The 24,421-nt window shown below is 39.2% G+C and overlaps 1 protein-coding gene across 22 annotated transcripts in view; it reads right to left on the bottom strand.

Annotated features, from left to right (window-relative positions):
- The window catches only part of RYR2 (ryanodine receptor 2), a 722,683-nt gene that overhangs the window by 679,982 nt on the left and 18,280 nt on the right, over positions 1-24,421 (bottom strand). For 20 of the 22 annotated variants that reach the window (XR_010599784.1, XM_065589065.1, XM_065589068.1 and 17 more), the window contains exon 2: positions 18,677-18,733. The exons of the other annotated variants lie outside the window; for them this stretch is intronic. Coding sequence is in view for 19 of the 20 variants with exons in the window: in XM_065589065.1 (XP_065445137.1) it covers positions 18,677-18,733 (57 nt within the window). In the remaining variant the exon portion in view is untranslated. The remainder of the gene's footprint in view (positions 1-18,676; positions 18,734-24,421) is intronic. 22 annotated transcript variants of the gene reach the window in all.

The following is a 24,421-nucleotide window of genomic DNA, read 5'->3' as shown; positions in this document are numbered from 1 at the left end:
TTAACCTGACATTCTGATAAATTTGTTTTTCATAATTGAATGTAGTTCATGAGAAATACACTGATACTAGGATGATTTATTAGGAGTCATATTTCCCAAATTAAAAGGATGCCAAAATGTTATAAAAGGAACAATATGCCTTTTTCTCTGGCTTAATCAGATAGAAAAGTTATGCACCAGTAACTGTAGTTCTCCAATGTGGAATGAACTCCCACAACAACTAAAGACCATCGAAAACCTCACCACTTTCCACTCCAAGCGTAAGGTGAATTTCTTTGACCTTGCCTTCTCCACTATAAACACACAGCAGTAGGTATATTTATAAAAAAAACAAACACCTCTACGGAAACAAGACACTCCACAGCCCATGTTTCTTTCACTGAGCAGAGAATGAGAGAACAAACACCACATGACACATATGTAGTCATGTTATTTAATGCACTGCTGGAAGGTGCCCAGCTACTACGCTGATGAGCACAGTATAAAAGCCTATATAGAACAGAAAGTGTATTCTCTTTGCATAAGCACAGTCAAAGTATGCATACTGGTGCTGCAAAAATTCAGGAATCTTCTAGAAAGTAGTGCCCACTGAGGCCACACAAATGCTCACTTCCAAATTGAAATATTTGGACCTAAGCCTGTAAAAGGACCAGAGGTCCCTAAATTCCTCAGGTCCTTCTGCAAAACTTTGGACTTTTGATAAAAGAACAGTTTCCAAAGACAAGGGAAAGGGGAGTGGGGTGGGTGAAACTGCAGAGACAATATATACAGAACTACCCTGAAATTTTCAAAACTGAAAGGTTTCTAGAAATTATTTTGTATAAAGCTAAAAATAATTCCTTTGCAAAGTCTAACAAACAATTACTGCAATGTTATTTGCAAATATCTAACGTTTTTCAAGCAGTTCTAGTCAAAGGGGGAGATGAGGCACTTTCCATAAAAAATTAAATATATTCCTCTGACACAAAATTGTAAAAGTTGCAATTCAAAGATAAAAAGCATCACTGTTTATATTATCACAGGTATTAATGACAGACTGTACAGAAGGCTTATGAGTAATGATAACCATGATGCCTTTATAACAGTGGAAATCCTACATGAGGAGTGCTCCTCCTTTTGGGACTCTCAGACAACTGCCCCAGAATGCTCTATGTTTATACCTCCTCTGAGAAAGTTATCCCTTGTAACCTTGGTGTTAAGCAGAAGCCGTGTTCCTACTTAGCCTGTCTATAATTATAATTTAATCCTTTTATAGCTCATTAATTTGCACCTTCTCAGGGGCTGCAGGGAAAATAAACCTCTAATATTAGTCAACTGCTTAATTCTACAACCCCCCATACATACATACGACCAATAACTGCAATTAGATGGAATACAGCTTTTTGTTACTGTTTTTATGGGATCTACAGTGAACTAACAGTTGGGTAACCTTACATAACACATTTTAAGTACGAGTCATCTGCAAGTGCGCTCTTGCATATTAAACACGCTACATAGAATGGATACTTTAAGATGAGAAACATCCCTGTTGGGGTTTAATCTTCAGATTCCACCTTCATTTGGTATTTTTGCTCTGGTTAGAAACATTGTAAATTGCAGACCTGGTAGTATGGCAACCAACATCCCTCAGAGTGGTTTTGGTTGCTTTTTCTTGACTCAGAAGTGTACAGTAGCTAGTTCACATTTCAGTTGGATCAGATACGCTGGGTGATAACATCAGTGTTATTTCTGACCGTGAATAAAGCTGCCTATTGCAGACCCTTTCGGTTTTATTCCAGACTAGTAAAATCTGATTAAATTCCTGGATATTGATTATGCTGGCGTGGGGAAGGGGAAGAGATGAGAGGAGACTTTTGGAAAAGCATTCTCTCGCTGTATTTCAACAGAATTAAAGAGTCTTGATCCATCTGAAATTTAATGAAGGTGGCCTCCAAGTGGCAAAGAGAAATTCAATTTCAAATGCCTTAATCCAGCAGGAACACCTCTGTTGCTGAAGTTTCAAAGCTATGAGGGTCACCTATAAGTTATACTACTTTACCACAACGCATTGTAAGGTTTTATTAATACATTGCTCTAGCCTTTCATTATTTTCCACTGCTCAAAAAAGATGAAAAAAACCACATGTAGCAAACACTACATTTACCCTGTTTCATAGTTACCCATTGCTAACAGAATGATCACATTATAGGAATTAATTATTGATACTGGAAATATTTCATCCAAAATCATCCACAATATGGATAATATATAAAGGCAGTTACTGTTTTAGAGACCCAGAATCTGATCATAACAAGGGAATTTGGTGTTTGACTTTTAGAGTGAAAACTCAGTTTTAAGTATGCTGTCACCAAATATCCTGTATTTCATTTGACTACTACTTCAGGGGTAAGGTTTGTTCCCTTGATCCCTCTGTAATGTTTACAGATTATAGATTTCGTAGAGTTTAAAGGCCAGATGGGACCATTAGATCATCTAGTCTGATCTCTTTATCACAAATCATTAAATTTCACTAATTACCCCTATATGGAGCCCAATAATTTTAGTTAGACTAAAGCATTTCAGTCCTCAGGAGACTAAACTGTTGAGTGCCATAGGCAGAGAACAGGAAAGACTGAGTTGCTACCAATGCTCAAGGCCCCTGTGATGGGAGGAAATTGATTAGATGAGATATACCCAGATGTTATAGTATATATAGGCTACCCTGATATAACGCAACCCAATATAACACGAATTCGGATAGAACGCAGTAAAGCAGCACTCCCAGGGGGGCAGGGCTGCGCACTCCAGCGGATCAGAGCAAGTTTGATATAACGCAGTTTCACCTATAACGTGGTAAGATTTTTTGGCTCCCGAGGACAGCATTATATCGGGGTAGAGGTGTCGTATGTTTTGAGTGTGATCAGGGCAGACTGCTTCCCAGCCTCCTTAAATTGGTGTTACATATATTTATGGAATACAGATCACAAGCAGGAAGAAGGATTAAACAAGTTCATCTTTAGTCTAACATAAAAATTATAGGCTACCTTGATATACCTACACAGGAAACATAGGGAATAATAAAAACAGTTGATGAACTATTATGAAACATGAAACAAATATTTTAGGCATATTCAAGAAAACTATTCCAAAATTTACTTATTACCCAAAAAACATCTTAGATCACCTTGGAAACATCATCTGGGAATTTCTCCCATTTTTATTCTCTTAGGTATTCTTAGGACTAATAAATCCAATCATTATTAGGCAACTCAGGATGTTCCATCTGAAGATATTTCCCTTACCCCAGATAATCAGACAACTCCTCAGTCTGGCTTTCAGATCTAAACTGAAACTTGGGAGATGTTAGTTTCTAGTTAAATAGTACATGGCATGTGCATCCATGTGTTTCCATGGAGATGCCATCTTCAGATTCTGCAGCATGCGGTTAGAGCCCTTCTGCATCCCACTCACCAACACTTAAAACTTGAATATGAATGTATCAATTAGCTTACCAATTTCCTTCTGCTTTTTAATCAAATAATTTCGTTTCAACTATGATGCTACTTGAGGATCTACATGCTCCTGCCACCTCTCAGCAACCAGAGGCCAAACATTTCCCTCTGTATTGTAGATGTACATTTCATAAACTATAAAGCCATAATAGCCATCCTTTTATATCAGTTTTAGCAATTTTTTCTCTTAATTTCTTTTTTAATTTTTATAAAACAGTGGCTTCCTGAAGTGAATCTTCTGTTTCCCAGTTCTTTTGTTTTATTCAGAAATGTCATGAATACAGGACAGTAGTATGAATTTTATTGTTTTAAATTAAGTATTACAGATCCATACTGTTGGGCTACCATTAAAAACCACTAAATACCAAGGCCCAAAAAGCAAAGCACCTCAAAATTGGTAGCAGAAAAAAAAATGACAAGATTTGGCAATATACAAATATAAGGTTTCTGGACTTTGAGTAAAGTAAAAATCCCCTGACAAACTTGTGTTTGCAGAAGATAAGCAATGTTGACATTAAAGAATCATAGTGTGCTCTCCAAACCTCTTCTCCCTGCCTCCTAATAGATTAAGGGGGAAGACAATAGACATATACCAATTTATAATCTTAAAAATGAAGGAGTGACAATGATAAGATTAAAAGCTATTAGCTATATTTTGAATAAATGGTAATTATGGATACTGAATAAGTATAGATAAACTAACATGTAGGCTAAGCCCTTTCCTGACATGAGTGTTTTTGCCAATTTTTCTTCGATATAATGATATTATTGCTGGCAATATAAGTAATGTGTCATGTTGGAAGATGTAACCAAGAAGTACAAACATTTAATGATAAATAACACATACACCCCTGCAATTCTTAGGGAATCATTCAGACCAATAAGGGGTTCTTTCACCACCTGCCTTCATAACTTTCAGTGTCTTAATGTATGCTGCTGTGATTCAGTTCTCTGACACCAGTAGCCAGCCTACAAGCATAAGGTCCCACCATGGCTTCCACCCTCCTAGTTACTTCTTGCAGTTCGACCTCAACAATCCCTTCTGGTCCTGAGCCCCCCCAAAATCCATCTCCCCAAGTTCTTAACTACCAGACATCTGAACTTTTTCTCTCTGGTTCATCACCCACAAAAGTGTGAAATCTGCTCCCAATTATCAGTTCACTTTGGCACACACATTCTACACAGTTTGCACAACCAAGACCTGCTTGAGATAAAAATAACCAAATTTTACTTACTTCAAAAATCATGGATTCAAAGATGCAATAGTAAGAAAAAGCAAACAGACAAGTTACACAGAAAATAAAACAAAGATGCAATCTCAGGCTTTAGTTCTATATTAGCTAAATTCTCTTTTCTAATACAAGCTACCTATTGCCTCTGAACAGTTTCCGAGCATGCCATTGGTCCTAGAGGGGATCCGGAACTTCACAGACAACACCCTGCCCCCAGTTTCTGGGAAGGCTCCACTTCAAATCCCCTTCCTTTTAACAGGATTTGCAGGGGTTCTTTCCCTTTTTCTCAGGCTATGGCAATTCATGGTTATACAGAGCAGGAAGGTTTCCCAGAGTGGAGTTTTCTTTTCACTTTCAAGTTGTTTCAATGTTTTCCCATTAACTTGAATGGTCCACCATTGTCTCTCCCTGGCTGGACAACACTACGTGCTTGGAGCTAATTTCCTGTAAACACCTGGCCTGGGAGCTTGCCTCACCACACTGTTGTGAGATGCTGCTGCACTTACTCTATAGTTACGAATTACAATTTTCCACACATATAATACCCATACATTCATAACCATAACTGGTATACATAACTCCGAATGACCATCAAGTTCAGGACATTACAAGCTTTCATAGAAGACCTTATTTGACATATATTTATACACAATAATATTGCAACCAGTTGATCCAATTGCTTATTGTTTGGGTTCAGACCCCCCTCCCCCACCCCCATTCTCCCTCCACCTTTGCTTGTATTAGATTTTGACACTTTGTGGGATTTTGACATCTGGAATCATAATACTCAAAAACCAGTGGGAGAACACTTTAACCTGTCTGGTCATTCTATGACAGACCTGCGGGTGGCTATTTTACAACAGAAAAACTTCAAAAACAGACTCCAACGAGAGACTGCTGAGCTGGAATTGATATGCAAACTAGATACAATCAACTCAGGATTGAATAAGGACTGGGAATGGCTGAGCCATTACAAACATTGAATCTATCTCCCCTTGTAAGTATTCTCACACTTCTTATCAAACTGTCTGTACTGGGCTAGCTTGATTATCACTTCAAAAGTTTTTTTTCTCTTACTTAATTGGCCTCTCAGAGTTGGTAAGACAACTCCCACCTGTTCATGCTCTCTGTATGTGTGTATATATATCTCCTCAATATATGTTTCACTCTATATGCATCCGAAGAAGTGGGCTGTAGTCCACGAAAGCTTATGCTCTAATACATTTGTTAGTCTCTAAGGTGCCACAAGTACTCCTGTTCTTTTTGCGGATACAGACTAACACGGCTGCTACTCTGAAATTTGTGGGGAAGGTGAGTGGCAGGAAGTGGCCTAGGGAGGCAACTTCAAGGCACTCCAGGGTGTTTAGCATTGTTGCCTCTCACAAGGCCCTGAGCTGGAGTCTGGTGGAGTAGGGGGACCTGGGCTTTCCTACCCCCACCTTTGTTATAGAAAGAATAAAAAACCCTCACTTCCATCTGCCCTTCTCTCAGAAGTAAGGAGTGGGTAGAGACTCTGAACACTTTGCGGATGGGACGGGCCACACACAAGGGCCAGTAGATGGACTGAAGGCCTTTCCAATCACAAGGGCTTGGGACCCTATATATTCCTTGGGAATCTGTCCAGGGAGGGGCAGGACTAAATCAGTGACCCAACCAGAGGCCAAGTCAATGCCCACCAAGAGGCAGACTATTACAGGGGTAGTAACTGTCAGTGAGAGACAGCAGAGATAGGGCGAGTGCCCAGTGACCCAACCACTAGGTGACACCGCCAGTGAGCCCAGCCCATCACAGCATCTTAGGATCACATTAGCTCTTGTGACCACAGTGTCACACTGGGAGCTCACGTTTAACTGATTATCCACCACAACCCCCAAATCTTTTTCAGAGTCACTGCCATCCAGGATGGAGTCCCTGATCTTGTCGGTATGACCTAAATTCTTTGTTCCTAGATGTACACATTTACATTTAGCCGTATTAAAATACATATTGTTTGCTTTTACCCAGTTTACCAAGCAATCCAGATCGCTCTGAATCAGTGACCAGTCCTCTTCATTGTTTACTACTCTCCCAATTTCATCAATGATTTTGTTTTCTTCCAGGTCACTGATAAATGTTAAATAGCATAGGGCTAAGAAGCAATCCCTGTGGGACCCACTGAAAACACATCCATTTGATGATGATTCCCTGTTTACAATTACATTTTGCAATCTATCAGTTAGCCAGTTTTTAATCCATTTAATTTGTACCATGTTAATTTTATATTTTTCTAGATTTTTAATCAAAATGTTATGCAGTACCAAGTCAAACTACTCACAGAAGTCTAAGTAGATTACATAAACGCTATTACCTTTATCAACCAACCTTGCAATCTCCTCAAAAAAAAAAAAAGGATATCCAGTTGGTTTGATAGGATCTATTTTCCATAAACCCATGTTGATTTGCATTAATTACATTGCCCTCCTTTCATTCTTTATTAATCGAGTCCTATATCAGCCGCTCCATTATCTTGCCCGGGATAGGTCAGACTGACCCGCCTATAATTATACAGGTCATCCCATTTACCTTTTTTAAATATTGGCACAACATTAGCTTTTTTCCAGTCTTCTGGAACTTGCTAGTGCTCCAAGATTTATTAAAAATCAACATTAGCAGTCCAGTGAGCTCCTCAGCCAGCTCTTTTATAACTCTTGTATGCAAGTTATTTGGACTTGCTCATTTTAAGATGTCTAACTTTAGTAGCTGCCGTTTAACATCATCCAGAGATACTAGTGAAATGGAAAAAGTGTTATCACCATATGATTAGACTACATCAACTGGGTTTCCCCCCCCCCACACACACACACACTGCTGCCTTTTCTGCATTATTATTGATAATTCTATCATTTCTATCTAGTAATGGATCAATACCATTCTTAGGATTCTTTTTTGTTCCCAATATACTTAAACTCTTCCTTATTGTCCTTAACTGCTGGCCCTTGATTTTTCCTTGTGTCCCTTTTTCTTCCCTTATCAATATTGTACAAGTTCCTAGCTTCTGATTTATATTAATTATCATCAACTTTCCCTTCTTCATTTATTTATATATAGATAGATATAGATATATGTTTGTTTATATTTTTTAAAGCTGCCTTCACTTGACCTCTAAACCAAGTCGGTTTTTTAACCCATATGACCTACTTGAGTATAGGCCTGCGGTTTGGGGGGGGCATTTTCTGGATTAAATTCTTTCTTCCAGCTGATTCAGCTCATAATTGTTTTCAGTTTCATGAAAGCTCAAAGCTCCCCAAGTCACATCACATTAGTGACTCCACCTTTTCTCACATCACTCCCTACACCTGGAAAAGCCTCTCTCTCTCTCTCTCTCTCTCTGCAAGACATAAAAACTTGTTCTCCTCCTACAAACCCTTCCTACAGACTCACTTTTCTGTGCTGTATTTCCATTACTGACCTAAAAGACTCATGGATGCTATTTTAAAATAAAATAAGGGAATACAGAGTGCATGTGACATAAACAGCTCATGATCACAATATGAACCAATACGTGAAATGGAAAAATACACGTTCCATATATACATACTGACTTTTCACTTACAAAAATAGAGGATGACAACTAACTGCATTCAAAGTAGGGCCAAGATCAGGTAATACACAGTGAAAGCTTTGTCACTGATTTCAGTGGGTACAGACTCAGGCTCCAATAGCATGGTGGTAAAATTGTGAAGTGAAGAAATTATCAATATTGACATACAAACCCTGACTTGAATAATTCTGTATTCAGATATCCTGCTAATACAAGAAACTCTAGAGTGACATTCAAATACTAGTGCAGGGAAGTTAAACCTGATACAGCAGAGGACAGCCAATAAAACAGCATTGGGATTGGAGTGATAAAATCATTGTCAAGTTGTTTAGCTTGGCTCACGACCATGAGTGCAGACTCTTAAGAAACAGGGCACAAACCACAAACTGGTTGTGAGTTCTCTCCTTAGATTTCACCAACCAAGAATCAAATGTGAACTCCTCAAGCATTATAATAACCTTAACGTGGAGTACCAGGCAGTCCCCTGGCGCACTCTGGTCTATCTTGCCACCCAGGCAAGACTGCCTTTATGACCAATCGTCCCTGACACCAAAAGTCACAATATTCAGGTTACTCCCAGTCCCAAAGGACCAATCATTTACCCCCAAGTCAATTGTATCTGAGATCTCTCACAAAGACAATACTTTCTGCCAATCCTATAATAAACTCACAAGATTTATTAACTAAGAAAAAGAAATGAGAGTTATTTGGTTAAAACAGGTAAACATACACACACAAATGAGTTTCTGTCTCAGGTTTCAAAAGACAATAGAAGCTGCTGTAATATGAAAGCTCAGCTAATCCCTTGCTTATTCTTAGAAATATTGTCCTCTCCAAATTCCAAGCAGCATAGTAATACAGTTCCTTCTGGTCAGGCATTTTTATTCCCTCCCCTCTCTCCCCCTCCCCCCCCCCCCCAGAGTTCAAACTGATGGAGCAAGTATCAGCACCTGTCTCCTCTTTGGGGTGTGGGGGGAAGGAGCATCAACAAAGTATTTGTCCTTTGATATTTCACAATGGCTCGTTTGGATTCAATGAGTCTTCTTGTGTATAGGACCAGCACTTTACAGTAATTAATGCTTCTTTCCTGTTTGCTGAGTTACCCAGTTACAGAGGTTTACAATGCAAATATTCAATATCACTTTATACCATGGGCTACAGATGCTACAAATGAGATCAATACATGCAGCATCCTACAAGTGTTTCATGAACACTAAACACATTCTTATTAACTTAACATTTTAAAAATCTATTTTAACAATGCTAACATACAGGTGAGCCAGACTGGTTTCCAGCTATGCATTTGTCAGTGTTTAGTGAGGCCTAAGGGCCTTGGCATTAGCTAGTACCTGGTCTGCCAAAGTCACAATCATGGTCACATTTTATGGCTTCAATTAATACTCTTCCCACAGTTCAAAATGATAGCAGGAGCGTATGATGATCATCTTTTGGAAAACCAACACAAAAGTTACTATAATCAATATATTTTAAAAAAATCCGAACTATCATGACGACCGACCACCAACAAATTAACTCTCTGATTCTTTAAATGCTCACGCAGGATTGGTGTTTGAATGATTTTTTCATTTTGGTTTGGTTTTTTTCCATTACAAATTATGATCAACTACAAAAGAAAATCTTGCATCATATCACAAGTAGGTGGTCATCAGCGCCTTCTGAGTGGTACATCACGCCAGCGCTGACAACTTCTGGGTCAGCTGGCACTAGCACTTACACTGTTTTTAGCACAGAAGTAGCTTATCTCTGCTGGAGAACAGATAGAAATTTTGCAGTGTAGCCACATCCTTAGGCTTTCCCTACACTATGCTTTTTTCTACCAACTTCCCATTGCTGCTAACACCCATATAGCGCTGCCAAAGGGAGTGCTAATGCAGGCGTTAGATCCTTGGCAGCGCCTGGCATTTTAAACAAGTGATGGGGTTCAATTCTTAGTCAATGCAGCAGCATATACTTCTTATTTAAGGGGTGACTTGATCACAGTCTTTAAGCCCTTCCATAGAGAATAAATAATTGACAGTGGGCTCTTTCTTCAAAGCACACAAAGGTATAACAAAATCCAATGGCTGGAAGGTGAAGCTATATAAATTCAGATTGAAAATGAGGTGTAAATATTTTACAGTGAGGGCAATCAATCATTAGAACAATTTAACAATGCGGTGGTAGATTCTCCATCACTGGTAATTTTGATTAATCCAGATTGGTTTAATTAAATTAGATTAAGATTGGATGTTTTTCTAAAAGATATGCTCTAGTTCAAACAGCTATTATTTCCGGGGAAGTCCTATGGCCCGTTATCTAGGAGGTCAGTCTAGATGATCACAGCTTTCTCTTCTGGCCTTAGAGCCTATAAATCTATGCACCTTAGCAGCTCTGCAGCTGCCTCCAGGAGCCCTTCCCTCAGTCCTACATGTCCCTACTAATTCACAGCAATAGGTTGGAGCAGACTTTTAACTACACAGCTAGATTAGCCATATATACACGTGCAGTGAATCCTTCTTTGGGCACATACTTCACAAGGTTAGCAGAACAAACAAGCAAAAACAAACAATCCACTGTGTATGATCAATACATGATTTTCAAAAGCTCATAACTCAGTGCAATCAACACCAATTGTCTCTGGAACAACCGATGTTATGCATCATCAGCGATGGCTATTTTCAATGCCCCCTGCTAAGTTTGATGTTTACAAAGGAAAACAGTATCTAAAAATAACCGCACTATATCATTGCTCTAACTCAGGGATCGGCAACCTTTGGCACACGGCCTGTCTGGGAAATCCACTGGTGGGCCAGGACGGTTTGTTTACCTGCAGCGTCCGCAGGTTCAGCCGATTGCAGCTCCCACTGGCCGTGGTTTGCCATTCCAGGCCAATGGGGGCTGCGGGAAGCGGCACAGGCCAAGGGATGTGCTGGCCGCAGCTTCCCACAGCCCCCATTGGCCTGGAACGGCAAACCGCGGCCAGTGGGAGCTGCAATCAGCCGAACCTGTGGACGCTGCAGGTAAACAAACCATCCTGGCCTACCAGTGGATTTCCCAGATGGGCCGTGTGCCAAAGGTTGCCGATCCCTGCTCTAACTGTACTGACAGTTCTGGGGCCTGACCCTTATTCAGAAACAATTAACATTGGACTTCAATGGGAGTTTTGGTTCAGTATGGAGTGCAGGAGTAGGCCCAACATGTGGGGAAATTGTTAGTTTCTCATTAATTAGGTTCAGAGTAACTCTGCTGTAGCTTACAATACAACAGCACAGCATTTGTTACTAAGGGAAAATTTCATACAGTGGAGGAAAATTTAGCTTTGTAAATTTCAAGTGTAACATTTCACCTAAGCACCCTAGTCACTTCTTAGCCAGAGGAACTGGTACATTTCTCCTTTTATTCTTAAATCAAAGCTGACTTTAGGCTTCCAAACTTTATAACTATTTATTTACACAGACTGACCTTTGCCTGCAGTGGTAACCACCAAATTCATTTTGTTTCCAGTGCAAAGAACAGAGTTCTCTGCTAGTCACAAGAGTTCTATACATAACACAATCTAAAATAGTATCACAGAAGACAAATTTTACTGCTATGAACCTTTTTCCCTACTGCCCTCAATAGCAACCATTGGCTATTATCCCTATATGTTTACTTTCCTTGAATTCAAAGTAGTGTACAAGTTATAATAATTTACATACTCTGCTAAGATGCAATAATCTAAAATAGAAAAGCTAACCAATTTCTGCAAACAGAATTTCTTCAATGCTAGTTGCTGCTCCACCAAATTTTAAAGGAATCATTCCAATTCTTAGAGAATCTATTTTAAATCTGTTATGCTATTGTTTCTAGAATGTGTAAAATCACCATAATAGAGCCACTAATGGTCAATTAGTATTTTCATTATGACCTCCCTCAGACACGCACCATTTAAAAAAATATGTACTTTATGTTGTGACCTTTTCAAAATACATCAAGTTTAACCTTGGGATTGTATTTGCTAGCCCCAAGACTTTAATGTGGAGTTTTATTCCAAAAACTGACTCTCTGAAAAATGACATCCTGGGTTCCATGTTTATTGCCTCTCAATGGCTCTAGGTCAGATGTGCCCATTTCACAACTAAAAATGCATTTTTTTTCCTTAACTGCCAGCCCTGCAAATCCAAACTATAATCCAAACATCAAAATGAGTTTTTTTCCTTCTTGTGCGTCCTCATCTCAAAAAAAATATACTGGCATTAGAAAAGGTTCAGAGAAGGGCAACTAAAATGATTAAGGATTTGGAACGGGTCCCATATGAGGAGAGATTAAAGAGGCTAGGACTTTTCAGCTTGGAAAAGAGGAGACTAGGGAGGATATGATAGAGATATAGAAAATCATTAGTGGTGTGGAGAAAGTGAATAAGGAAAAGTTATTTACTTGTTCCCATAATATAAGAACTAGGGGCCACCAAATGACATTAATGGGCAGCAGGTTTAAAACAAATAAAAGGAAGTTCTTCTTCACACAGCGCACAGTCAACCTGTGGAAGTCCTTGCCTGAGGAGGTTGTGAAGGCTAGGACTATAACAGGGTTTAAAAGAGAACTCAGATAGATAGATAGATAAATTCATGGAGGTTAAGTCCATTAATGACTATTAGCCAGGATGGGTAAGGAATGGTGTCCCTAGCCTTTGTTTGTCAGAGGTTGGAGATGGATGGCAGGAGAGAGATCACTTCATCATTACCTGTTAGGTTCACTCCCTCTGGGGCACCCAGCATTGGCCACTGTCGGCAGACAGGATACTGGGCTGGATGGACCTTTGGTCTGACCCAGTATGGCCATTCTTATGTTCTTATTAAGAACAACAAAGGGTCTGGAGGCCTATTTATGCCATCAGTCCTACAAGGGCAACTCCACTGTCTTCAGTTTATGCTCTCAGAGACACCAGTGCAATCCCATTCCCTTTTGTAGGTTTGCTCAGATGTCAGTAATTATAATTTAGTGAATAATTCCACTGATGGTACCAGAGGAATCCATCTCACTCTTAGCTGCTTTGTCTTAGCTACACTTTTAATTATAGTGTAATTAAAAAACAAACTAAAAACCTTTATTATGCTCACTAAAGCCACTTACCAGAGTAGAACCTCATTTTAATTTCTTTTTTGGGGAAAGTCCATTTTCTCCCACACCATATTCTTATTGGAAATGCTAAAATGTTAAGTATTATACTTTTCCCTCTCCCACATTTCATCAACAGTATCCCCTTTTCAGTCCTCTCCAGGTATGTCTATACGGGGATTAAAAACCCATGGCTGGCCCGGGTCAGCTGACTTGGGCTCCAGGGCTGAAAAATTGCTGTGTAGACTTTCAGACTCAGTCTGGAGCCTGAGCTATGGGACCCTGCAAGGATGGAGGGTCCCAGAGTTCGGGGTCCAGCCAGAGCCCAAACATCTACATGGCAATTTTCAGCCCTGAGAGCCCGAGTCAGCTGACCTGGGCCACTCATGGTTATGCTGCAGGGCTTTTATCCCAGTGTAGATGTTCCTTCAGGTTCTCCTCCTTGGATGGATAGGAAAGGGTGCTGAGAAAACACCCTCCCCTCCCAGCAAGGATGCTCCCTTCCCTTTAGGAGCTACTCAGTTCAGCTCCCTCCCATTTCACTTAACAATGATGCCAGTTGTGGGAAAATTAGAACTACCCTGTAACTGCAGAAGGTGGGAAGGGGCGGGAGCCTTACATGCAGGCACTATCCTTCACTCAGCAGTTGATGACAAAGCTTAAGAGAGCTTCTGCCAGCAATAATTTGAGAAGTTTGCCCAAAACAAGGAATTCTTGTATGAAATCCTTCTGATTCAACAGTAAGTGCCTAGCCTTTCTTTGATTGCCCTTTCAGAGTCAGCATAAAGTAGATGAATATAAATCTGCCTTAAAGGGAATCTAGCTGTTTAGCCTTTGAACAACAGATGTTTTCTCTTTGTTCAGATGTTTTCTGAGTGTGCTATAGAAGCCTGCTTAATTTGTCTCTGCATAATGTACAGTAGATATATTCAATTAATAAATTAGTAAATTCTATTCTTCATAATTGCAAATGTAATTTTCATCCCAAGAGGCTGGCAGTAAATAGTATAATCTTGATTTGGTGGGCCTACTGTATCTTGGATAAAGGAGAGACAGTTGATATTATTTATTTAGACTTTCAAAAGATCTTTAATAAAGTCCCCCACAAGAGGTTATTAAGGAAACTAAGTAATCATGGGATGACAAGTAAATCTCTCTCATGGCTTAGAAACTAATGAAGAGGAAGAAAACAAAGACTGGGAATAAATGTTCGGGTTTTGTCCTAGAAGGAATAGTGGGGTGCTTCAAGAATCCCTGCTAGGACTACTATTGTTTTACATATTTATTAATGATCTGGAAAAGGGAGTGAACAGTCATGTATCAAAATTTGCTCACAGGATAAAACATATGCTATGTTGCTGTAGCTGTGAAGAAGAGCTCTGTGTAAGCTTGAAAGATTGTCTCTTTCACCAACAGAAGTTGGTCCAGTAACAGACATTACCTCACGCACAAAATAAAATATAGATATTTAAGATAGCCAAGACTAGAGAAGACTACCAAGAACTGCAAAAGGACCTACCTTGTCAAACAAGATAATTGTACAACATTTCAACAGATAGTGTATCAGTGTCGATATATGCAGAGTTGCACAATGGAAGGAATAATATGAACCATTCATACTTGTTGATGGCTTCTAAAATTAACTGTAATCACTGAGAAAACAAACCCAGGCTTCACTGCAGCCAATTTAATTAAAACACCTGCTTAGTACACAGCAGTGGTCAAAACCCAGCAGGAAAACAAAAATAACTAGTAATCAACGCCTAGCTCTTACATAACATTTGTGTCTATCAATCTCCAAGCAAGATTTTCATTCCTATTTTACAGATGGAAAAGTCAGCATGCAAAGATTGCAGTGATCTGATTAGGGCACACAGTATTGTCATGGCAGAGCCAGTAGTTATGGGGGTGCTGTTTGCAACTCCATAGTTAAGATTGAATTCCTTTTTTTGCACTTAAAGCAGAAATTCAACTTCTGTTATGTATGAAAAATACAGTGCATCCTCCCCAGATTTACAACATTTACTCTTTTGAGTAGAGAATACATTTTCCTGAAAATAGAACCCAGCTCTCCTGACTCCATTGCCTTATCCATTTGACCACCCTGCCACCCTGGCAAAAATAACATTCAGCATTCCAGAGCCTTCTTTATCTTTACTCATACACGTAACAAGCAAATAGCTGTCACTCAGCCTACCTTCAAAAATAACTAGTATACGAAGAGCCTCCTACAATGATTCGAGCTTAGGATCGGTAATAGATGGGAAGCGAACAGTCAAGGCTAACTGGCCTGCAGGATTGCCCAAAAAAGTCAGGGGGCTCTACCTCAATGGTCCAAATTTCTTAAGTAGCAAGTGGGGTGGGATCCTTTTGCCTCGCCCACAATTGATCCTCACAACTTACTTATAGCCTGCTGGGGGGAATTAATTTCTTGCAGCTGCCTGAGCTCCACTATCTTGCAAGACCCTACATTCAGAGAAGGTCAATGTGGTCCTTCCCCTCATCAGAGGGAGAAGGTAAGCCCCTTTCTGACCAGCCTCTTGATGAGATCCATACACCCCGCAACCAAGCCAAGTGTATGCTTGGTTTGTCTGGTTTTTTATAAGGAGTGGATACTCTATTTTACTACTCACATCTTTTTAGCTTAAAAAGAAAAATTAATGCTGAGAATTTGCTGTTAAAAATCAATCTATATTCAAGTGCGGTAGTTTAGGAGCAGTCATTCATTACTCATGTTTTACACTTCCCTCTTAGAAAAAGAAATTACCATTTTTTTCTTGATTTTGCAAGGTCTAAGACTATAAAATTATAGTCTCCTCTGGGTAGCCTGGTTAGCACTAACAAAGCAGTGCCAACTGAGCAGGGTAGCTGATGGCATAGAGCTATATCACATCAGTGCTGCAGAATCTCTAATTCCACCAATCCAAAGAGAAAGAAAAGAAGTCAGGTTACTGAAAACCCTTTGAAAGGCTCAACAGATGTGACGGAACCCTAAAATAACAATACTGTAAGCTTAAATAGAATTAACAAGGAAAATAATAAATAAAAAGTTTTGCAAATTCATTTTTCTGTGAGAAATGTCTTCTGTTTTAAAACAGTATTAAAGCTGACAATGGCTGCAGGTTGCACTGTGTAACTTCTTAGGTTTCACTTCGACCTCCCCTGTCATTACATCAGCTAGTCTTCAGTGATATCCTCTGACCCTGTCCACTAACCTGATCATTGTTGGTTTATTAGCTAGCTGGGAGGCTGTGATAAGTGATACTTGTATGTTCGTTAATATCACTTTTCACAGCACAATTAGTAGCTAGCTGGAAGGCTGTGATAAGTGATAGTAACAAACATACAAATATCACTTTTTACAGCTACAGAGAGTCTTGTGGCACCTTTAAGACTATACATCTTTTAGTCTTAAAGGTGCCACAAGACTCTCTGTTGCTTTTTACAGATCCAGACTAACACGGCTACCCCTCTGATACTTGACACTTTTTACAGCATAATTTTTATTACTGAGTCCACAAAAAAACCCTACATAAAGAAATTACAACGATTTGGATGTGTATATGTGCATATTTATTTGCTTTTCATAAAATTAACTAAGTATTTTAGAACAAAAGTGTCAGTGCAGTCACCAGTGAGAGTTGGTGGCCGCACTCTGAGGCCACCAAAAATTTTGTTGTGAGAACCCCTGAATTCTAATCAACCATTCTAGGGATCAGCAGTACAGCTCCAGTGCCTTCAACTCCCACTGACTTCATAAAGCCATTTCTACACTACCACTTATGTTGGCAAAACTTATGTCCCTCAGGGGTGTGAAAACACACCCCTGAGCGACATGAGTTTTGCTGGCATAAACAGTATTGCGCACGGCGCTATGTCATCAGGAGAGCTTCTTCCCCCGACATAGCTACCACTGCTTGTTACGGTGGTTTAATTATGTCGACGGGAGAGTTCTTCTGTGCCACGGTAAGCTTGCTAGAGTAGACATGACCAAAGACATTTAATACCACACAGGAGTGCTCAGCACCTTTCAGGATCAAGTCCTGACTGAGCAAAATGTCTTATTTTAAAAGTATACAATTAAAACAAATGTTCTTATAGAAGAACAGTATTTTAGCATACAAACAGAGACAATGCAGTTCTTCAGGGAGATTCCTAGGATCACAGCAATTCTCCTTCCTTCCCAAAAAAGAGAACAATTATCCAAAGGGGTGTGCTACATAATCTTAAATCGGCAGTCTATTAAGACCCAAGTACTGTGTGGCAAGTTCAAGCATCCAAGAAATAACTTAGTTAAAGATTTTTTAAAGAAACCTTTAGCAGTGCAGTATAGGTCTTTGAAACTAACTGTGCAAAGCTGAGGGCTATCTTTTTAGTTGCTTGCTCAGGGTAAATATTAATATTTGTAAAGGTTAATGCACCAATAGTACAGAAAATGGGCCTCTCCTGTTGTATGCATTTAGGCTAAGTTCATTGTAGATAGCTGCAGTACAACATTCGGTGCTTCATACTTTTAGGGCCTGGTTATGCCTCTGTTAAAGTCAATGGGAGTTCCGCAATTAAGTGGGAACAGGATCAGAACCTTAGCACCCTCAGTGACCATAGTGGGCCCTAGATGGTTTGCAGCTCTAATTGGCAAGAGGATGTGTGTGTTATAATCAAGGGCAGCTTTAAACTCCTTTGAAGGATCACCTCCAATTCATAAGTAAATTAAGCTGTACCCTAAATATCTCACAGTCAGAGTCCATCAATCTGGGTCATATGTAATGCTTAGTGGATACAGAGTAGATTGTTTGACTAGATATTAAACTACAATCGATTAATTTCAGTTAGGACTGCTAATAGAATTTAAGCCATGAGGTGAAGAGCCAGTGTTTTACTTGCAACCAATGTGCACTATGACTTTGTAAAACAGAATTTGTTACAGGCCTATGGCCAACAATCACATGGTATCATCAATATTTTTTTCTTAGCCTTTTGCTAATGAAATATTCCCCTACAGTGTATTAAACAAGATGTTACATAAACCTGCCTGTCTTCTACATTTTTGTTAAATTATCTCTTCTCAGTCAGTAAGAAACAGATCCAACTAGAAATTTCCAAAGGCATTTGATGGTTTTCTGTGGCAGATGATTCTATTTCAAGGAGTATGATGCTGTTATAAATCCATTTCAGCCTCACAGCTGTTCATTCTCCCACTCCTCCCCAATAAAATAAATCATTATGAAACAATACAGTTGCTAATATCTAGCCATAACTTTTTAATAAGAACTTACTACGGCAACGTGCGCTTCCCAAGCTCTAGATGTGGTTCCAATTGTCAAACTGTAATTCTGTAACAGATAAATCATCATAAAAAAGCCACTCACCAATAAGAAATCACACATGTACATAAAGATACGTCATTTTATTAACTTTCAAACTCCTACACTTGCCACCTAAATAAACACTCTACTTTATTGATTGTATATATTGATCCATGTTTACTTACTCCATAAGTAAATGAAAAAGTACAGCATGGCTTTCTTATGTAAACAAAAATGTGAATGCCATAGGCAGAAAATAAATCAACCTTCCAAGTTCTATCAATTTCTAACTTACAGTATTAATTGGATGACTTTACAGGATTAGAGTTTTAGAAACAGTGATACTTCTAACTTAAGAAGTTCTCAGAGTGGGTGAACTTCACTCCTATGCCAGGGGCCAGCACAAATTGTTCATAAAGCTTTGTGTTGCCCCTCATACTGGGTAAATTCACCTCGCTGCAGCAGGCTAACTACTGAATGTGGCTCTTAGTTTGGAAGTGAAGATTTTTACCTGTGTTTTTCTTAAAAGTTCTAAAACTACCACATGAAACACAAAGACATTGTAGCATAAGAAACACAAATAATTCAGAAAATAAAAAAAATGAACCTTTCCAACTTTGCTTCACTAATGGACCCATAAGGAGTTCATAGGGAAGAGGAAATCCAATAAAAAAAAAGTGTTAAGATATTCTGGACTACTACTAGATGGATATACTAACACTAGACTAATTGACACCCCTAATGGCTCATGGTGGCTTTGTGATCATTGAAATACTCAGTGATTCCATCAGTCAAGACTAACAAATACATTTATCTTAAAGAACCTTATTCAATTTTCATTGAAGCCAACAGACAGACTCACATTGACTTCAGTGGAATTCCTAGCAGGCCCCAAAACCACAAGCCAGGCTTCAACCAGGATTTCAGAACAAAAAAGAATAATTCATATTTTCTGATAAACCAAAAGGTCCTTTGCTATAATAACAACAAGGAGTCTGGTGGCACCTTAAAGACTAACAGATTTATTTGGGCATAAGCTTTCGTGAGTAAAAACCTCACTTCTTCGGATGCATCCGAAGAAGTGAGGTTTTTACTCACGAAAGCTTATGCCCAAATAAATCTGTTAGTCTTTAAGGTGCCACCAGACTCCTTGTTGTTTTTGTAGATACAGACTAACACGGCTACCCCCTGATACTTTGCTATAATGTACTCAATAAAAAAAATGCCAACTTTGCAGATTGATACTATATCTTGAAGTGACATCTGCCTAGAAATTTCAGTGGATTACAGTTGATGTTAGAATGTTAATTTAAAATAAAACAGCCTCCTATGCCAATAAACCATTCAATTCCTAAATTCATATGTGGTTTACTCAAAGTATACCTACATTAATTTTTAAATATTTTAAGTAGACACTATACAATCTGATTCTCTCCAGGCCACCTACCCATTTTTCTCCTTCCTCTCCAAAGATATCATTTACCTTCCTCCACTTGTGACTAAACTTCTGATGGCCCCCTATACTTTCCACCCCAAACCAACTTTTCGTTCAGGAGAAGGCCAGGAAGCATACTACACCATTCCAGAAGAAGGGAAATTTCACCTGGTAGGACACAGTGTCTCCCTGCACCCCACTGGGGCCCACTTGCCTCTGAATTAAAATTCAGTGTTCCTTGGGACTACCTAAATGTGCAGTGAGTACTCACTATCTCTTTTCCATAGACAAGGTGGAGAGGGGGAGTGGAGGTTAAGGAAACAGAACTAGAAAAATTGACCTGACACATATTAACTAGCCAATAGCCTATTCAAAACACGATGGAGACTTCTGTTTGTAGGGGGAGGAATTCAATAATCTATCCCTCTCCCAGTCTATGGGATGTAATATTTTTTATTGCCGCGGCAGTGCTTTAACGTGGCTTGTGTGGTCGCAGCAGAGAGCTGGGAGAGAGTTCTCCCAGCGCTCTAAAAAAACCCACCTCCACGAGGGCCATAGCTACCAGCGCTGGGAGCGCGGCTTGCTCCCAGCACTGGTGCACTGTTTACACTGGCGCTTTACAGCACTGAAACTTGCTGTGCTCAGGGGAGTGTTTTTTCACATCCCTGAGTGAGAAAGTTACAGCGCTGCAAATTGCCAGTGTAGACAAGCCCAATGAGCACAGAGCCTTGCTGAATGCCATTGGGGTTTTTTTCTTACTGAATCTTCTAATCGATTTACAAAGGGAAGAGATAGAACCAAACTGCTACCAAACTTCCAAAAAGTACTTCGAGTCCAAGGATAAGCACAGATTTGAGTTCATCCATAAAATTAACTCACACTTTTCAAATGCCTCCTCAAATTTAAATTATAAAATCTGTATGGTTTAGGTTTCTTATGAACTAGTGCAGAGAAGAATCAGATTTCCACCCAAATAATTGTATTGTTTGAAGTCTGCGGTTCAATCATGTATAGCTGATTGCTCTGTTAAGCATTTAAATTTGCATACCACATTCCACAGAAGACTGTTTCAACAACGCCACAGTATTCTTACACCTGGTCCTGCATATCCTTATTTGTATGAGTAATCTTTATTCATGCAATTATTCAAATGTTTAAGTGTGCTGCCTACCACTACGTTCCAGACACAAAACAAACAAAATGTTAACAATCTTACAAAATGAATCAATAAGAAATTAAAGACTCTTTATTACCCAAATTAATCCACCAGGATTACGCATAATCAAGACTATCAGCAAGCATCCCCGTAAAACCACATACCCCCCCTCCAACCATCTCCCTTCTGAAGAGCTGGGGAAAACTGATCAGCTTTGCTGCATGCTCTGGAGACTCAAGCTCTATCAGACCAACACATGGAGGGCAGGGCAGGAAAAGGTAATTCATAGAATCGGAAGGGACCTCAGGAGGTCATCTAGTTCAACCCTCTGCTCAAAGCAGGACCAATCCCTGGACAGATTTTTACCCCAGTTCCCTAAATGGCCTCCTCAAGGATTGAACTCACAACCCTAGGTTTAGCAAGCCAATGCTCAAACCACTGAACTCTCCCTCCCCCCAAGTTCCAAACTTAACAATATCAATCTCTTATATAAAGCCCCCTCACTGAAAATGCCCAGGCACCAGCCCATTTAAGGGCTTGATCCTGTGCCATTAAAGTCAATGGGAGTTTTTCCCATAGACTTGAATGGGCGCAGAATCAAACCCTACATTAGGGAACTCTAAGGGCAGTATTCTATCTTAAACAGGGCTACTTCTGTGAGTAAAGGTTTTCAGCATCACTCCCATACTAAACAAAAAATTACAGGAGTTATATTAGAGGTATGTACAAGTGAAAAGGCATTAGCTCTAAATGTCTGTTTTCTTTTTGTCCGACTCCTAATATTAATTACAAATAGGTTGACAGGGTTTTTGTTGTTGTTTTTAATTTAAAGACTCTTTATTCAATATACCCTAAAAAGAACCATCCTGTGTTGACAACTTGATTTACAGCCTTTTCCCTTTTCAACCTTTATGCTGTTTCGACTTGTTTACCAAATAATCTGTAATGGTTCTGTATATAATACATAATGACTTTTTGAAAATGCAAAAGATTCACTGGCTCAGATTTAAAAAGTGATTAGGGAGTTAGTAAAGCTGAGATGCCTAACACAATGGATCATCTAACATGTTAAGACCGATTCAGAGCCATTTAGTTAGCAAACCATTAATTCAGTAGACTGCTTTTCAGAGCTATTACACTGTACTGGGTGAATGCCTACAGTATTTAGGGAATTTTCAGTTTCTGCCAATGTGGCCACCAGTCATATGCAGTAAATTCAAGTGCTAGATTTAACAGCAACTTCTTTTCCCCCATTTTACATCCATGTATTGCTCACAAGCATTTCCAAGGATTAACCATGCTAGCTAAAGACAAGAATAGTGTGGGAAGGTGTTATGCAGACTTCCACACATCTGTGTATAAATGCATCTCAACTCTGATCCATGTTATCCTTACTATTCCAATTGTAGGCTTTTCATGAAGCGCATATATACATGCACGCATTCATGATGGTGGTGTACTCTGGATCTTGTGTTTAAGCAGGCACACTCTATGAATGCCACTATGTGCTACTTTTAATTTCCTGGCAATATCATGTCTCATGGTGTAACTGGCAGGTTCTTTGTTCTCCATCAGGCTTTTTATTAATAGTGCTAGATCTCTCTCATTGTACTATTTGCTAATTAATCATATGGTGTATAACTTCAGCTCTGCTTTGAAATATTGTGGTTATACAGCATGTCTGTTGGAGAGCTAGTAGATGGACCAGCATGTGCCACATCACTAGCAATACCTTTACTGTGGAAAATGTCAATTAGGGACAAATATTAAACTAAGATTTATTTAATATGTGACCTTAAAAGAACTTGAATCCCAGTTTCCAAGATTAAGGGTTATTGTACTACTTATGATGCTGATAGAAATATTTTTTGTGTCTCCCAAGTCATCCCTATTGCACATTAAAGCCTGGATCAGATGTAGTGAATTACAGTATTTATCTGCTGCTCCAACAGAGGGGAGTGGTTCAGTCTTTTTGATACATTCCACAAGATTAATTAGTGAGTAAATGCATATAAGAACGGTATAGGTCCATGCACAAGGTCACTTTACTATAGATACATATTTAGATATATATTCATACAATAAATATTAAGTCACATAATTTACAGCCATCTTTATTCTTCTTCTTCCTATAAATAAAAACAAGCCGCAAAGAAAAAAACTGGAATGTCCTCAGGATTGCTGTATGACCAAGAGGACACATTCATCTATCTAGGTATTTAAAAGGCCCCTATCACCATAGTAACTGAGCGCCTTATCTGGGACTGCTTCAGAGACAAATTCCTCATGCCCATATAAAGAGGTTTGATTATCTTGTGTCCAGCCTGTTCTTTCCAGTTGCACTATTAATTATGTTGATTTTTAACCAGGACATGAACATGTAGCACACAAATCCATGAATTATTCTCAGTTTTATGCTAATGTTTATTAATACTGCCATAGTGTTCACAGATATTGAGGATCATATCAATCCAGTGTTTACCATGTTGGTTACATAGTCCATTCATAGTCTGGTATTATTCTTTGTACACCTTTCCAGTTTCTTCCATTCTTCTACAGTAAACATGCAAATAAGGTCTTTGGCCAGCACTATCCCCTGGCAAGCCCATTGTTAAATTCACACAGAAGTTAATTCCAACTTATGCAGTTTCGCACAGTCAGATCACCCGAGAGAAGGGTTTCACCCAAGCATGGATGCCCTCATTATACACAGAGCCCAGACTTTACAGTGAATCCTCTGGAGGGGCTTCAACTGAGTCAGAGAGAGGGGGTGAAACAGCTCTCCCCACTTTGTTCTCCTGCAATAATTCTGATGGTCAAGATCTGACCAATTTTGCGTCCCTTTCTGACGTCATTAGATGAATGACAGATAGGTCCATCCTTTTGTGCTGTTCCATTAATGTGATGTCTTCTGAAAAGCTGAGCTATAATGAACTATAATGAAAACAGAAGTATCTGTAATGACCTGACCACTTACCACTTTCCATGGCCTCACAGTGTTTAGAATATGAACAAAAAGTTGTGTCATGATACTACAAAAAATATTCTACACATCAGAAACTCACTAATACACATTTCTTGAGTGGTCACCTTTATAATGTCAGCATTTACCAAGAGTTATCAC

This window comes from Chrysemys picta, chromosome 3 (genome assembly GCF_011386835.1).
Source record: "Chrysemys picta bellii isolate R12L10 chromosome 3, ASM1138683v2, whole genome shotgun sequence".
Classification (NCBI taxonomy): Eukaryota; Metazoa; Chordata; order Testudines; family Emydidae; genus Chrysemys; species Chrysemys picta.
Note: the sequence above shows the minus strand (reverse complement) of the source record. Positions and strands in the feature narration are given on the sequence as shown.